This window comes from Azolla caroliniana, unplaced genomic scaffold, assembly GCF_043228905.1.
Source record: "Azolla caroliniana isolate FFs.n. ecotype wild unplaced genomic scaffold, voAzoCaro1.0.p SCAF_4, whole genome shotgun sequence".
Lineage (NCBI taxonomy): Eukaryota > Viridiplantae > Streptophyta > Polypodiopsida > Salviniales > Salviniaceae > Azolla > Azolla caroliniana.
In genome coordinates, this window is record NW_028230439.1 from 21,967,527 (window position 1) to 21,982,956 (window position 15,430).

Genomic DNA, 15,430 nt, shown 5'->3' on the forward strand with positions numbered 1-15,430 from the left:
TGATGTATTTCATGGTTCCTTGTGTTTGGCTAACTCATATGCTATTTTCCTAATTGGATGTTGTAATGATATATAGTTGATGAATCCCATTGTCATCTCTTAACATCATTAATTGAAGTATTTTAGTCTCTCTTTCATTTATCACTATAAAATGTGAACCAACGTTGAAGGTAGTGATGCTTCTCACACTTCTTTATATCCTTTAGTAGTTTAATGTGAATAATATGTGCGCTAACAATCTCTCTTCCACTCCGATAGATGAAAATGTCATTACCTTTCCATTGCATTAATGTGAATCTAACCTACACAATTTTCTTATTCTTTGCAATGTCTATGAGCCACGTTAAATATTGCCTTTTATTTTAAAGAACATGCTTGGAGCATACACGAATTAACATGATTCCTTTAGGGGTTTTAGCAAAGAATTAGCATTCATGTTCAATGTGACTATTATATATATGCACCCCCCCACACACAACCATGTACAATTAAATAACATTTACTCAACTTGTTTATAAACATTGTGAAACTTATAATAAGCACAACCTTTATTGCATTGGAAAGCCTACATTAAAAATCAAACAACAAAGTGGTTTGTTGACGCATACCATTCAAAAGAGCACAATGAAAACTCCACATTGTCTAATGTAATGAAGTGAAAGAAAATGGGAAATTGTGTCACTATAAAACATTGGAACACTGCAAAACACATGTTTATCCTTCTATGCTGACTATAGTAATGTGAAATGAGCAAAATTTCAAGTGAGAGCATCGACAATTGAACAACTTGCATGCATTAAGATTCTATGATTTATGCAAGTCCGGAGATTCAAGGTGAGAAACATGCAAACAGAGTAAATATTTGGCTAAATATTAGCAAAATAAATATGCCATATAGAGGGAGGATGCGGAAAAGAATGAAAGGTGCATGGATGCAATGTCGAACAATTAGGTAGCATGTGTTATACCACAAACTTTTCTGCAACCTTCATCACTATTAGCCGCCGCCTCCCTCCCCCCCCCCTCCCCCAACCCCACCATGGGATCTCTAGATGAACGGTTGTGCAAATTACCAATCATCAACACATTGCAAATTCACTCATGCAAGGGAAGTGAATGCATTGAACTTTATTGAGCATGCTAATAAGATGCATAGACATGTCTGTGAGAATCAGTCATTTGAATTTACATGTGCCTTTTATGTTAATGAAGTGGAATTAATTTGGTATTATCGAAATCAAACATCTAACAAATTTAGTGCAACATGTGAAACATGTATAAGAACTATATAAAGGCCCTCCCCTACATGATAATCTTTATTGACATGAAAGTTTTCAAAGGTTTCATCATATCGAAATCATGTGGATTGAATTGTAATGCTTTCACGTGTGTCCTCATGCATCGAGTTGATCCTTACATGTATATTGAAATTTCAACAATTCAAAAGCTTAGAGATATGTTAAATATGGGAGGTAAAATGAATAGTTCTTGTGGAATCCAGCATAAAATACTACATGTATAACTTGATGTGATTATAGATCTTACTTTCTAATGTCTTATTCAACTATCTTTTTTATCAAATACTCAAATCCTAGGTGTACTCTTTTGATGTTGCATGAGAATGTGGTCCCTAACTATTTTCACGTTTGGTACCTTAAGTTGATTTGATTGTTCGTGTAAAAACTGAACTATTACGTCACTTCTTGTCATGATATAATTTATATAATATCGTTATTAGCCTCTTACATAATATGTTTGGTTTAATCATGACTACATATTTTTATATATTGTTTACATAAGCTAAGTTTTGCTGATAAAATGAACAACTTATGTGATTCTTTACTTTCTTGCACAATATGAAAGGAAAACTTTAACTTGCTCTTGTTATGATCCTTTCTTCCTTGGGCTAGCCGCTATATGATATTTTACCACCTCAAAATACCTACATTATTTACACTATTGGTATGATACTTATAGTCCAACAAATCCATAAATAAATGAGAAAAAAAGTAGACTCCATCAACTTCTATACACATGATCAACCTTATTGGTTCGCATCACCACGTCAATTTTTTTCTTTGATCCATTCAATGACCCATGTTTCTTCATAGTTGTGGAGACAAAAAATGAAGGATTTATTATTCGGTTCATATTTAGAACCCCTCGCTTATAAGACTACTAGTGTTTTTGAAATGGTGCTACCATCTATCTCACCGGCTCTACCCCCTTGGCCTGCAAATCATTGATATTGCTTTCAGTGATATCAATGTTTAGTTGTGTCAGAAACTTGCTAGTTGTGTTTTGATGCTTGTTGAAAAATAATAGGTTGTTGTTATGTGGACAACAATTGCCCCCCCTTTTTTATCTAAGGTGTCACACAACAATTGCCAAATATATATGAAAGAGACCTGTAAATAGTAGAGTATCTATAGATACTTAGAGTGTACATACCCTGATCTATATACATATGCGATTCACCTAACTAATGGAAAGTAGTTTTTTCTCCGAAAAAATAACTACTAGTGTTTTCGTAGCTAGTAAAGGTCTAACTCATTAGTTAACAAATTCCCATACACGACTCTATAATGTTTATACACACATTCATGTTTTCAACGTTGAGTATTTGATTTCAATAGGGACAATGTCTTATCGGAAAAGGGCATGCAATAATCATTCTTATTACAATATGTTTTGTCTAGGTTTTTTTTAAATGTATCCATTAATCATCAAGGAACGTGTTAAATGTGCGCACACAAAAGCGATATGTATATTGACACATAACCCAAGCATGGTTGTCATACCATTGACTCCATGTTATGAAGTTTTTGTTAGTGTATAATCACATGACACATCATCACAACATTTTGATCTTCTAAGTTCTCTCCAAGGTGACCTATTTTGGAATAATGCCAATGTAATAAATGCTATTGTGTGAAAAAAGAACACGATAAGAATTTATGGACTTTTTTGTATATTTACAATTGATATGGTAACTAATGTATTTATGTGCCAACCTTTTGCGACTCCAATCCATAATTTGTTTGTAATTTGTTGATGTCGCAATGAGCGTGCATTATATCCCACGTTTTTGCTACTCATTTGCATGAAAACAATGTGAATTTAAGGTTTACGAGGAAGGACGATTGATCCCAAAAATGTGTGCGACTCTCCGGTCAATTAGATGTTCCCAAATTTTTCTCATTGATTATCATATTTGAAAGCAACAATTAGAATTTAACATTCATGATGCCAAATATACTGACATGAAAGCAACACTTTGTATAATTGAAGACAAAGTTTATGATTATATATATACACATACAAATTGAAAGTGACAGTTATAGGCATGGTTCATGGTACAATTTATGATTATTTGAAAGCAACTCTTGCCATGTACAAATCTACTATCCTTATCAATCAATTTAGGACGAATATGAGATTGTCGTTCACGAAGTGGGTCATTAATTAGTTGAGTAACACAATAGCTTCTTATGCAATGTTTTGAGACTCGAGTTTCAAAGTTCTCCCAATTGTCAGCAAACAATTGGTCGAGCTTTGTTTTACCATGCACAACTCTTTTTTATGCTTTAAAATAGTCAATGTATTTTTATGAATAATAAACGAGCAAACATGTCGTACCACCGCAAGTATGGAATATGCACGAATGGGAGCCTTGGATAGGGGGCAAGTTAGTCTTCATCATTTTTCAACCATAGTAATGATAATAAATCTAGAAAAGGAGTTATAGCCACCAACTATTATTTTATAAATCATGGACAAGTATCCAACTTAGAATTGTCATGAAAGGTGGAAACATAGAGTCTTTTTACGAATGTGAAGATGGACCTCATAGACTTGATCCATCATTCTTTGTCAAATTTGGCCCACATGTGCAAAATGTGTGTGTGTGTGTGTGTGTGTGTGAGAGAGAGAGAGAGAGAGAGAGAGAGAGAGAGAGAGAGAGAGAGAGAGAGAGAGAGAGAGTGTTTATTTGGGATCGCTAATATAGAGAGACCTACATTTCTAGATACACCAACATTTATGGAATTGTTTGATGCTGTACATAGAAATCATGCAAATGCAATGGAGGTTGCCATTTCCCTAAAAACCCATGTTAAAACAATCCTCATCCCTTCAAGGATGAAATTGCTGTTTTTCTAGAAAATAGTCAATGCTAGAAGAAATCAAATCCTAAGTGGGTATTAGTGGTTGATTGTGAACAAAAACATGTGTCCATTCACTTTATAGGAGGAGGAAAGTGCACCACTTTTTGTGCAATCATGGGAGCTTTACATTTCCCGACCATTGGTTGAAATTGACGTACATTTGCTATTCTCGCCTTTTTGTACAACCATCTTCTAGATTTAAATAGAAACACGCATTCCACTCAAAAAGTTTATGCATCAAGATTGGTACCATCCTTAGGCCAACAAAATGGGTGGGTCGAAGGGTAAGAAGAGAGACAAAGGAGAAAAAGAATGCAATGAAGTCATCTCTTCCTATGGCTCAAATTGAGATAGTGTTATAGAATCCACAACTTTTGAATTCAAGCCAATAGAATTAAGATTGTGCTCTTTGTCTCTCTTTGTCTCGGTTTCTTCCTCGTGGTAGTGTGAAAAGGGAAATGGTCAGTTGGAATGGTGAGGCAGTTGATTGGACGGATTGGAGGTACCGTGTTCCTCTCTATCCTGGCCTCAAATCTCTTGATACACCCCCCCATCTGCCAACAATGGGAAGAACTGTGTATCTGAGAGCGAACCACGCTTGTATGGCCCAATCATTTGTGTTGATCCAAATGTCAAAAGAATTTTGCTTTGTGAAAAGAGAGAAGAGTTCTTCTTATTTATGTTTTTGGACAAATAACACATAATTGCTTGAGTAAGTAAAAACAATTTAATTTGTTTTTTTTTCCCTTGATTTTCTTCCAAAGAAAATAAAGAGAGAAGGGAATTTGTACGTGGTTCCTTTCCGACAAAAAAGAAAACGAAGAGAGAGGAAAATGGAAAGGAGCAAGCGACTCATTGATTGTAGAGAGAGGAAAAGGGGGAAAAAAAAAGGAGAGAGGAAGAAAGTACAAGAGAAAAAGCAGAAAAAGGAAAAAGAAGAAAAATGAGGAAAAAAGAAAAAAGGGAAAATGAGGAAAAGAAAAAAGAAAAAGGAAAAAAAGAAAGAAGAAAGAGAAAAAAGAAAAAAGAAAAAAGAAAAAAGAAAATTGAGGAAAAAGAAAAAAGAAAAAATGAGGAAAAAGGAAAAAGAAAAAATGAGGAAAATAAAAAAAGGAAAAAGGAAAAAAAGAGAAAAGAGAAAAGAAAAAATGAGTAAAAAGAATGAAGAAAAAGAAAAAAAAGAAAAAAGAAAAAAAAAAGGAAAAAAAGAAAAAAGAAAAAAGGAGGAAAAAGAAAAAAGAAAAAAAGAAAAAAAGAAAAAAAGAGGAAAAAAAGAATGAAGAAAGAGGAAAAAAGAAAGAAGAAAGAAGAAAGAAGAAAGAAAAAAGAAGAAAAAAGAAAAAAGAAAAAAGAAAAAAGAAAAAAGAAAAAAGAAAGAAGAAAAAGATTTTTTTGTTTTAAAAAAGACATGAGAAACAAAGGGACGCCCCCCCGACGAAACCTAAGGAGGGGAGGTTTGGTACCGAGGCAGAAGGCCCGGAGCCGAGACGTTAGGCTCGGAGAACGAGCCTAACGCCTCATCATCATCTCACCGCTATGAGCGCAAGGAGCTCGCCTGCAGCCAGACCGCCGGGCCTGTAGGCTCGGTGCCGAACCTAGGAACTCATCTCTCTGTCTCTCTGTTTCTCTCTGTCTCTCTGTCTGTCTCTCTCTGTCTGTGTTCGCGCTCCCCTTCTTCTGCTTCCATCGCTACTCTCTCTCTCTCTCTCTCTCTCTCTCTCTCTCTCTCTGGCTATGGCGGAAGAATGCCAGCTCTCCTCTTGAGCTTCCCTGCTCTGCTCCATCCCTTTCTTCCTCCTGGATCATCATTGCACACGGTAAAAACTCTATCCCTCACCCTCACTCTCACTCTCACTCTCACTCTTTTCTGATTTTTGTTTTTCTGTTTTTGTTTTGTTCTCTGTTTCTCTCCAACCCCCTACACCCCACACTTCATTCTTCTTTTGATTTCTACCTTTCTCCCCCTCTCCCTTTCTGTGTACCTCTCATTCTGGCGATCTCTGCTCACAGATCCACTCAGTTAATTTGAAGCTCAAGCTGAAAAGACGACCGACGCTTAGTCATCTACAGCAACAGATAGGAGAGCATAAAGGCTTTCAGAAGAAGAATGAAGTAAAAGATCAGAAGGGAGAAGGAAGCAGAGGAAAAGACAGAAGAGGAGTTAAGAGTATAAAAAAGTAAGTTTTGTTGTACTTCTACCTAGTTCATCACAGGTGCCTCAGAGCGAAGAGGAGAGAGAGAGAGAGACAGGAAGGGAGGGTGGAGGAGATCATGGATAAGGTTGGGAGAAATATGTTTCTATCTCAAGAGGGTTTCTCGTCCATTGATTTTACACTGTTGGATCGCCCATCTGATAGGTAAGTTATCACTTCATCTATATTAATACTCTTTCTTTTGCATCGAAATGCTAAAAACAATTTCATCAACCAGATGGAAGAGAGGAATGAATGAATGAATACAGCACGGGATGAATGAATGAATGAAATGAATGAATGAATGAATACAGCAAGGGATGAAGGAATGAATGAATGAATGATTGAAGTAAGGGATGGATGAATGAGCCAAAGAATGAATGGATGAAAGGTGTAGTGTCATCTTGTGATGGGTCTTGTATACTCATTTTTTTAGGTTTCTTAGCTATTTAACATGTACCTTAGTTAGTATCACAAGATGAGGAACATGATGAACAATGTGTCACATTCTCTATGTAATCGGCCATAAATGGGTCTTATGCTCATTTTCAGGCCTCATAGCCTGTTGTGTCATAATGGCAACCGTGCCCTTTAGTTAGCTAGTGGGAATAACAGATTTCACATAGCACAAACAAATGAACGAAAGTAAGAACAAAAGAACAACGGAAAGAATGAAACTCTTACATCGTTTTCAAGATTCCTTCCTAAATGCACCATGGGCTGAAATTGCAGTGTTATGCCTGCTTCAGGATCAACCGGATATATTTATACAGGTAGATTCACAGCTCATCTCTGTATCTCTCTCAATGTTATTATATCATTTCTCTCTCTCTCTCTCTCTATCCTTGGAAGTTGGTTTTTTGTGTTAGTTCTCTGAAATAGAATTTCTGTATGCAGGAGATCCCTCTACCCAATCAATTGATTACTTCAATGGAGCCAAAGCCAGAAACGGAGCTGAGCCTCTAGCCAATCAATCTCTTTCCGAATATGGGAGGTTTGTGCACACATACAAGAATTCATTGGTCGGTACTCCATATGGAGCCACTGATCGTGAATTTTGCTCGGTATTTGATTTTGCTCAATGCTAAACTATGTTTATTTTTGTGTATTTTGTTTTTTGATTGTTATTTTAGTGGATACATGTCATCAGAGGCCCACAAAGGTAATGTGAGGAAGGATCTGTATGGACAAAGGCAAAGGCAAAGGCAAGGAGTACATGATTTTTTTGGGCAGGATAATGACCAGCAACATTCAGTTCCTGGCGACTTTTCTGAGAGCCACCATTCTCATTATATTCTTCCTCCTTCATTGAGTGGTAATTCTCAAGGGGGTCTCTTGCATTCTTTAAATTCAACAATTGGAGGTGAGTCCGTGGACACTAGGAGGGTTCCAAAGGACTTGATCCACAACCCCACCACGGTTCAAATCCAGGATAGGAACCATCAAGCACTGCATAATCGCTTCCAGAATACACAACCAAAATTACGACATCCCATTCCAATGAGCGATAGTATGTCTTCTTCACCAAATTCAAGCTTGAAAGATATCACCGATGATTCAGTTGTACAGTATCAGAATCAAAATGGAAGATACTCTTCTGCTACCTCTTCTCAGGCTGGTGGTGGTTTGGTTAATGATACCAAAAGCTATGACTTCTTTGAGAATCAGCTACAATGGAATGGGCCTTCCCCTGTCCCATCTCCATCACCATCTCCAGCTCAGGTAGGGTCAAGGAAAGAAGCTATACAAGACTCTGCAAGAGCTTCTGGGATGACTAAATTGCAGTTATTACAGAAGCAAGCTTTGCAAGTGAAAAAGCAGCAAGCATTAGAAGCTCAGAAGCAGCAGGCTCAGAAGCAGCAAGCTCTGGAGGCGCAGGATTTGGAAGGTCAGAGAAAGCAAGCTATGGAAATTCAGAAGCTTAAAGAGCATCAACAAAAGGCAGCTTTATGGGCCTATGCATCAGAGGCTCAGGTTTCACATGCTCAACATCATCAAAGGGCTTTGCATGCCCATCAGCAGCAGAGAGATTTGTATGCCCAACCGCAACAACAAGCTTTCCAATCTCCAAATGATCTATCTTTACGAGGCCAACCGCAGCAGCAACAGGGTTTCCAATCTCAGAATGAGCAAGTTTTATTGCGAGCCCAAACACAAGGTTTTCAATCTCCAAATGATCTAACTTTGCAAAGCCGACTGCAACGACAAGAAGTTTTTCAGTCTCAGAATGAGCAAGCTTCGTTGCGAGCCCAACAGCAACAACAAGAAGGTTTTCAATCCCTGAATGACCAATTGTTGCGAGCCCAACAGCAGCAGCAAGTCTTTCAGTCTCAGAATGACCAAGCTTTGTTGCGAGCCCAACAACAAGGGTTTCAATCTCAAAATGACAAATTGTTACGAGCTCAACAGCAGCAGCAACAAGATTTTCAGTCTCAGAATGACCAAACTATGTTGCGAGATCAACAGCAAGGTTTTCATTCCCAAAATGCCGAATCATTGCGAGCTCAAGAGCAAGGTTTGCGATCTCAGAATGACCTATCTTCAGAAGCCCAACTTCAACATCAGCAAGGTTTACAATCTGAAAATGTGCCATCTTTGCGAGCCCAACAGCAACAACAGTCTCAGAATGACCTATATTTGAGAGCCCGATTACAAGAACAGGGTTTCCAGTCTCAAAGTGATCAATCTTTGCAAGCCCAACAAGGTTTCCTATCTCAGAATGACCAATCTTCAGGTGCACAACAGCAACAGCAAGGTTTTCAATCACAGAATAACCAACCTTTGCGAGTCCAACAGCACCAGCAAGGTTTTCAATCACAGAGTAACCAACTTTTGAGAGCCCAACAGCAACAACAAGGTTTTCAATCACAGACTAACCAACATTTGCGAGCCCAACAGCTACAGCAAGGTTTCCAATCGCAATATGAACAATCTTTGCAAACCCAACAGAAACAGCAGGGTTTTCAATCTCAGAATGACCAATCTTTGCGAGCCCATAACAAACAGGAAGATTTTCAATCTCAAAAGGACCAAATTTTGCTAACCCAACAGGGTTTTCAATCTCGTCAAGAACAATTTTCGCAATCCCAACAGAAACAACAGGGTTTCCAATCTCCGTATGACCAGTCTTCACGAGCCCAACATCAACAACAAGAAGGTTTCCAATCTCAAAGTCGCCAATCTTTGCAAACCCAACAACATCAGTTTCAGAATGACCAATCTTTGCGAGCCCAACAGCAATGTCAATATCAAAATGACCAATCTTTGCTAGTCCGACCGCAACAACGGCAAGGTTTCCAGTCTCAGTATGAGCAATCTGTCCAATCCCAACCACAGCAGAGTTTCCAGCCCCAGCCGCATGAGATATGGCAAGCACAGCAGACGCAGAATCTGCAATCCCAGCAGCACCTCAAGAAGCAGCAAACTCTGGAGTTGCAACCGCAGGCCATTCATACCCAACAACAGATTGCTATGCAAAATTACCAGGAGCCCAATATTCGAACCCAGATCCAACCATCTGTTCAGCCTCCGCAGCATCTTTCTATGCAATCTCAACCACAGCACCAGGTATTGCAACATATTCATGGGATGGTTCAGCATCCCAAGCAGCCACCTGAACCACATCTTGAATTTCCAGAAACTTCTTATTCGGCCTTGCTTCATCGACCTGACACTCCGCCTTCACGGTCTCAGATAGGTGATGAGACACGAATCACTGAATCTGATCAGGATGTGTCATTTCCAGCTGTAACTGCGTGGGCCCCAGATGGTGCTTCATATTATCAAGGGCTACCAAATGATTTCTCCATGGGGCAAAATAGGCTAACATCACAGCCTTTCTCTGGCGTTTCTCCAACATCCAATCAAGATGGGTCTGTAAATGCACAAGCTTATTTGTCTGGAGCACATAATGACCCAACTGAGAATGTTAATGGTGACTGGAGATCATTTTCAAATGATTCACATCTTGGAAAGTCTACGATAGATGGTGGATACTCAGGGAACTATGATATATCGGAGGTGCAAACTGCGAGTTTCGGTGTAAGAACTGACGTAAACAATGAGCTTAATAGCAATTCAACGTTTTTTGCATTTCAACAACTACGGGAAGCTGGTCGTGCATCTGAGCTGAAAACTGATGGCCTTAGGGTGAAAAATGTCATGAATACTGAGAATAGCAACCAACCTCAGATGCATTCAAAATTATCTGCAGCTCAACAACCTCAGCAGTTGAGGGAAACCACTGCTCCAAGAAATCCAATGCACAATGGCGCATATAATGTGAACCCGCTGTCACAGAGCCAGCAACATTTTCAAACACTTCAGATGAATCAGGAGAGAAGCCAGCTAGAACAAAGGGACAACGAATCTAACATTAGTTTTTCTAGACTCAGTAATGGCATGTTTCCAAGTGTGGAAAACTATGGTGATACAATTGAAAATAATGGCAGAGGTTGGGATAGCTCTGTTTTGCAACAGGAGCGTTCATTGTCTCCAGTACATCAGTTGACAGAGATTGAGAACATTCAGAGGCCTATGGACATGCGATCACCATCCATAGCAATGACAGGGAGCCATGTTGTGTCTAATCAAGAAATCCTCAGAAACAGGCTGGAGAGTGGATTGAAGGAATGTGATGGGATTGTCGCATCTGGCTTTATTAAATCACCTTCTTTAGGTCCAGGTAGATATGCTTTGGAGAAGTACAACTCCCCAAATAACTTTGTGACTGATGCAGGGAAACTGAGTCGACTTGCTAGGGATGGATCCAGTAACATTCATAATGATAATCGTCAGCTGGGGAATAAAAGTGAAGCTGCATTTGGATTGAGTCCACCTATAAAAAATCTGAACATCGGGAATGGTCAGGGTCTGGCTGGTCAGCTAGGACAGGACAAACAAACTTCTATCATGAATGGGATTAATCAACAAAGACAGAAACCAATTAGCCAGGACCAAGCTGCCAGCCAAAGTGCTAATGTCTTAAAGGTTCTTGGTGGTAGACCCACAGGAAAACTTATTTCCACTGTGATTGAAGATCCGGTAGCTTTACTTCACAAAAATTCTTTGAATTCCCCGGTATGTGTTCCTGATTATGTTGTATATTCCTGTTTTGAAGTTATACGTGGCAATGATAAATTGTATGTTGGTGATTTGAATGTTTGCCACATGCTTTTTGTGGAAAATAGATGCAAAGAGAGGCACTGCAACAGAAAACAGATTCAATTGTATCCAATACATCATTAACCCAAGGTCGGCAAAGCCAAACAATTCATCCACGCTCACCGCAGCATCTCAAACATGTTCCCGAACCTTCAAATACTTTTCAGATCTCACAACAAGCTGACAAACCAAGTTGGAGGAATCTCAGTCGTATTCAAGCTTTAGGTGAAGAAGTACCTACAACGCACTCAACAGGAAGGAGTTTGAATGTTGATTCACCTTATTGTGGTGCTGCTATTAGAGGTACAAGGAATTTCCAGGTTGAAGCTAATCAAGGAAGTGACGTTGCTGGTAAAAGAACGCTTTCACAAAGTGGGTCAGCAGCAGATATTCCTAACAGCTGGTCACCCTCGAGAGAGAGCGCATCATCTGAAGTTCTGCCAGCTAATATTGCTTCTTTTGGGCCAGGATTGATCTCAAAGTCAACCATCGTTTCTCCTAGTATGATGCCATCTTCTTGTAGTTTTATGGAAGGATGCGGAGGTTCTCAAATGGAAACCAGAGATGGAGATAGTTCCTTTACTGAATTCCAACAAGCTCGTGACAATTCCAGAACTTCTGTGAGTTTGGTAGGGCAGTCTCCGCCTACAACTGACTTTGCCAGGCTGCCAAATTATGATTCCGGCAGCTTACATGAAATGCAGAACCAACATATAATCAACATGGCACTTACGCAACTAGAGAATAGAGGGCAAGTTCAAAACTCTGTTGCTTTGGCAACAAACCTGAAGAGACCCCCTTCTGAACAGCCCAAATCTGCGGACATCCAAGATAAAGCTTTCCTTGGTCCTGTGTTAATGGATAGTACAAAAGGGGTTTCTGATGATGTTCCAAAGAGGGATGCAATTCAGGTTTCGCAAAGGCCACAAACTGGTAACTTAGGACTAGTGTCAAGTGAAATTCCTTCTGTCCCGAACCTTAGCGTAGAAAGCCAGAACAATCAATTCAGAGTACCTTACCAAGAAAAGGCATCTATCCTCCAAACAAGGGGTTTGGCAACAAGTAATATGAGCTTAGAGCGGAGACAAGTTTCTATTGTAGATAATAGCAGGGGCAATTCACTACTGCAAGATGGATCACCATCGTATGGTCAAAACAATGTTCAGTTTGCAAATGCTGCAGATTGTGCACCATGGCAAGCAGATGTGATGCCAAGAGGATTTGAGAGTCATCCTGCATTTGTTCGCCATAGCCAGTCAGTGGGACAACACATACAAATGAGAGAGAAAATATCTGAAGGACCAATTGTTGGTGATCCTACTGAGTCACCGATTGGAAGGAAAGATACTTTTTTGAAGCCTGGGAGTATTCCTCCAAACTATGTTTACTCAGGTAAGGTGAGTTTGAATCAACAAACTGCCATTAATTCTCCAATTATTAGACAGCATAGATCAATGTTGGAGTTAAAAGAAGTGGCTCAAACTGCTATTCAACCAGACGAGACAGTAAAGAATGTGCAACAGATATTGCAAAAAAAAACCATGGGTAATGTTATGGTGAGCATTACTCCATCATACAAGGAAAAAGATGAAGATGCAGTTCCTGTTGATGCTGATCAAACACCACGATACATTGGCTATGATCAGTTACTCTCTCGAGATGTCAAGCACTTTGTCCCTGTGGCTCATCCTGGGAAGCCAAATGATCTCTTGGCACAAGCTCAAGCATTCAAATTTGACTCGTCTAAATTGTATGGAAATTCATCAATCTCCATATATAACACCTCAACAAAAGAGCAGACTCAAGCTGCTTCTTTCATTAATCAAGGTAGTTCTTGTTTGGAAAATCAAACAGAATTGAGAGATAGAATGGGTAAATTTTCAGGAACAAATCCAGCTATATCTCAGGTGCCCATGAAAATAAATTCATATGGCATAGGAAGTTCGTTTCACCAGAAGAAGAAGAAAAAGCAAATCCCTTTACTCATACCATGGCACGTAACAGCAGCACAACCATCAAACAATACACCCTCTTCTAGGTTTGAATTCTTATCCTTTTTATTTCACTCTTGCTTGATATTTTTACTTCCCTCTTAACATGTGACCTACAGACGCTGAATCTTTTTTTAAACTTGATGTTGATTCATATTACAGTGAGGCAGAACTAAGCTGGGCAACTGCAACAAATCGTGTTCCTGACAAGGTGTGTCCATTTGAAATTTCTCCATAGGAAATTGGTTGGTATGAGAATCCATGAAAAGCATGTTGCTGACATTGTTGCTGAACATTTTCTTTGTTTGAAGGATACTGAGGGTGTTCGTGAGGATAACACATCAGATGAATCTCGAGCCAAGAAAAGGCTCAAATTAACCACTCAACTAATGCAACGGATTTTTTCACCTCTTGAGATCAACGGAAACAACACACTTGCTGATAATGAATGTGCAATATATAGTGTTGCAAAACGTGCATTGGGAGATGCTTGTAGGCTGGCCATGAGTTCAGAAAGAGAAGCTGGTTCCACAAACAACTTCAATGCAGGAAATTTGTATGGCTCTCTTTCTGCATCTCTTCTCTTTTTTATTTTTCATTTAGGTTTCATTTTTTTCTTCTTCATTAGTTTTAAAAGTTTTTTCTTATCTTAAAATTTCTAGTATTTGTTTTTTGATGTGTTTTTAATGCCTTTTATTCTTTTTTATTTCGTTTCTTATGAATGATGATATATTTTCAGACACCCTCATGGACATGCATCTATGGCAAATGCAGTCCAGTGCACACTAAGTTTCATGGAAAAGGCAAAGTGGTTGGATGATGAGATAACAAGGTCTTATTCTTCAACATTCTTGTGTTTCTAGTTCTTCTAAGTAATAATTATTTTTACAGCATGAATTATTGAATTGCATGGGTTATATGCTGTGTGTAGTTTGTAAACATCTTTGTTCATCAAATTTAGCCCTAATGATTACTTCAAAGATATCTAGAAAATATAGATTGTCAGATGTTATTTTTCTCTCTCATCTGAATTCACTTCTATAGGGGTGAATGAATATTTGGAACCATCAATTTGGGTGGTATAGTAACCACGGTATTCTTTTTGCAGACTCCATATTATAAAATAACGATATGAAAGTAAAGAACATAAAAAGGAAGAAAGATTGAGTGCTTTGGTGATAAAATAGTATCTTGATATCCCACTCTTGTTGTTGTTTATCTTCGTGCACAGGAGAGAGTCCATAACCACTGCAATGGAGCTTAAAGCCAAAACCCATGAACTTGAGAAGATATCAATTGTAAATAGACTATTGATGCAGCATGGCATAGGGTTCACCATGGATTCTTCTTCTTCTTCATCACCCTCTTCTGCAAATTTAGTAATAGAGAACAAACACATTTCGGATATTGGTTCGATATTATTCCGAAATCCGACTCCAACCCCTGAAAAGTATGTAACTATAGCTCCGATGCCAAGGACCTTGCCAGATCATGCAAAGTGTCTTTCATTATAAAAAGAAATAATTCATTTAAGAATGTGTATATTATATACATACATGCATGTGGAAAAGAAGAGGGTATAATTTTGATTCATTTAACATATGTTCCTTTGTTTTGTTTGTATTTGTGACATGGTTTGGGTATTACTAAGCAAAAGTAGTTAGTTGTAAATGACATATATATATATATATATATGTATGTATGTATGTATGTATGTATATTTGTATGTATGTATGTATAGATGACGTACAGAACAAAAAGAATGAAGAAAGCTTGAACAGTACCTAGTATAATATATATATAACTACAGTTAAAATAGGACTTCATTCATTTTTTTATGTATTTATAAATAAACAAGTAAATTGGGGGGAAATTCTAGGTGGGAATTTTCTGGGAGATAAAAATCCTACATTTTATC

General features: G+C 38.4%; 1 protein-coding gene across 1 annotated transcript; it reads left to right on the top strand.

Annotated features, from left to right (window-relative positions):
* Positions 1 to 5,844: 5,844 nt before the first annotated feature.
* On the top strand, positions 5,845 to 15,114 carry LOC147865415 (uncharacterized). Its single transcript, XM_087318214.1, has 10 exons — positions 5,845 to 5,983; positions 6,177 to 6,523; positions 7,091 to 7,131; positions 7,256 to 7,352; positions 7,492 to 11,437; positions 11,548 to 13,559; positions 13,675 to 13,723; positions 13,824 to 14,068; positions 14,252 to 14,344; positions 14,744 to 15,114. Exons 2-10 carry the CDS (start codon positions 6,438 to 6,440, stop codon positions 15,024 to 15,026), a joined length of 6,852 nt encoding a protein of 2,283 aa, XP_087174340.1. The 5' UTR covers positions 5,845 to 5,983; positions 6,177 to 6,437; the 3' UTR covers positions 15,027 to 15,114.
* Positions 15,115 to 15,430: the final 316 nt, after the last annotated feature.

Coding starts and splice junctions, on each gene's coding strand:
- LOC147865415 (XM_087318214.1), top strand. CDS start 6,438: ATGGATAAGGTTGGGAGAAATATGTTTCTATCTCAAGAGGGTTTCTCG. Junction 11,438..11,547: donor AAAATTCTTTGAATTCCCCG/GTATGTGTTCCT, acceptor TGTGGAAAATAG/ATGCAAAGAGAGGCACTGCA. Junction 14,345..14,743: donor TTGGATGATGAGATAACAAG/GTCTTATTCTTC, acceptor CTTCGTGCACAG/GAGAGAGTCCATAACCACTG.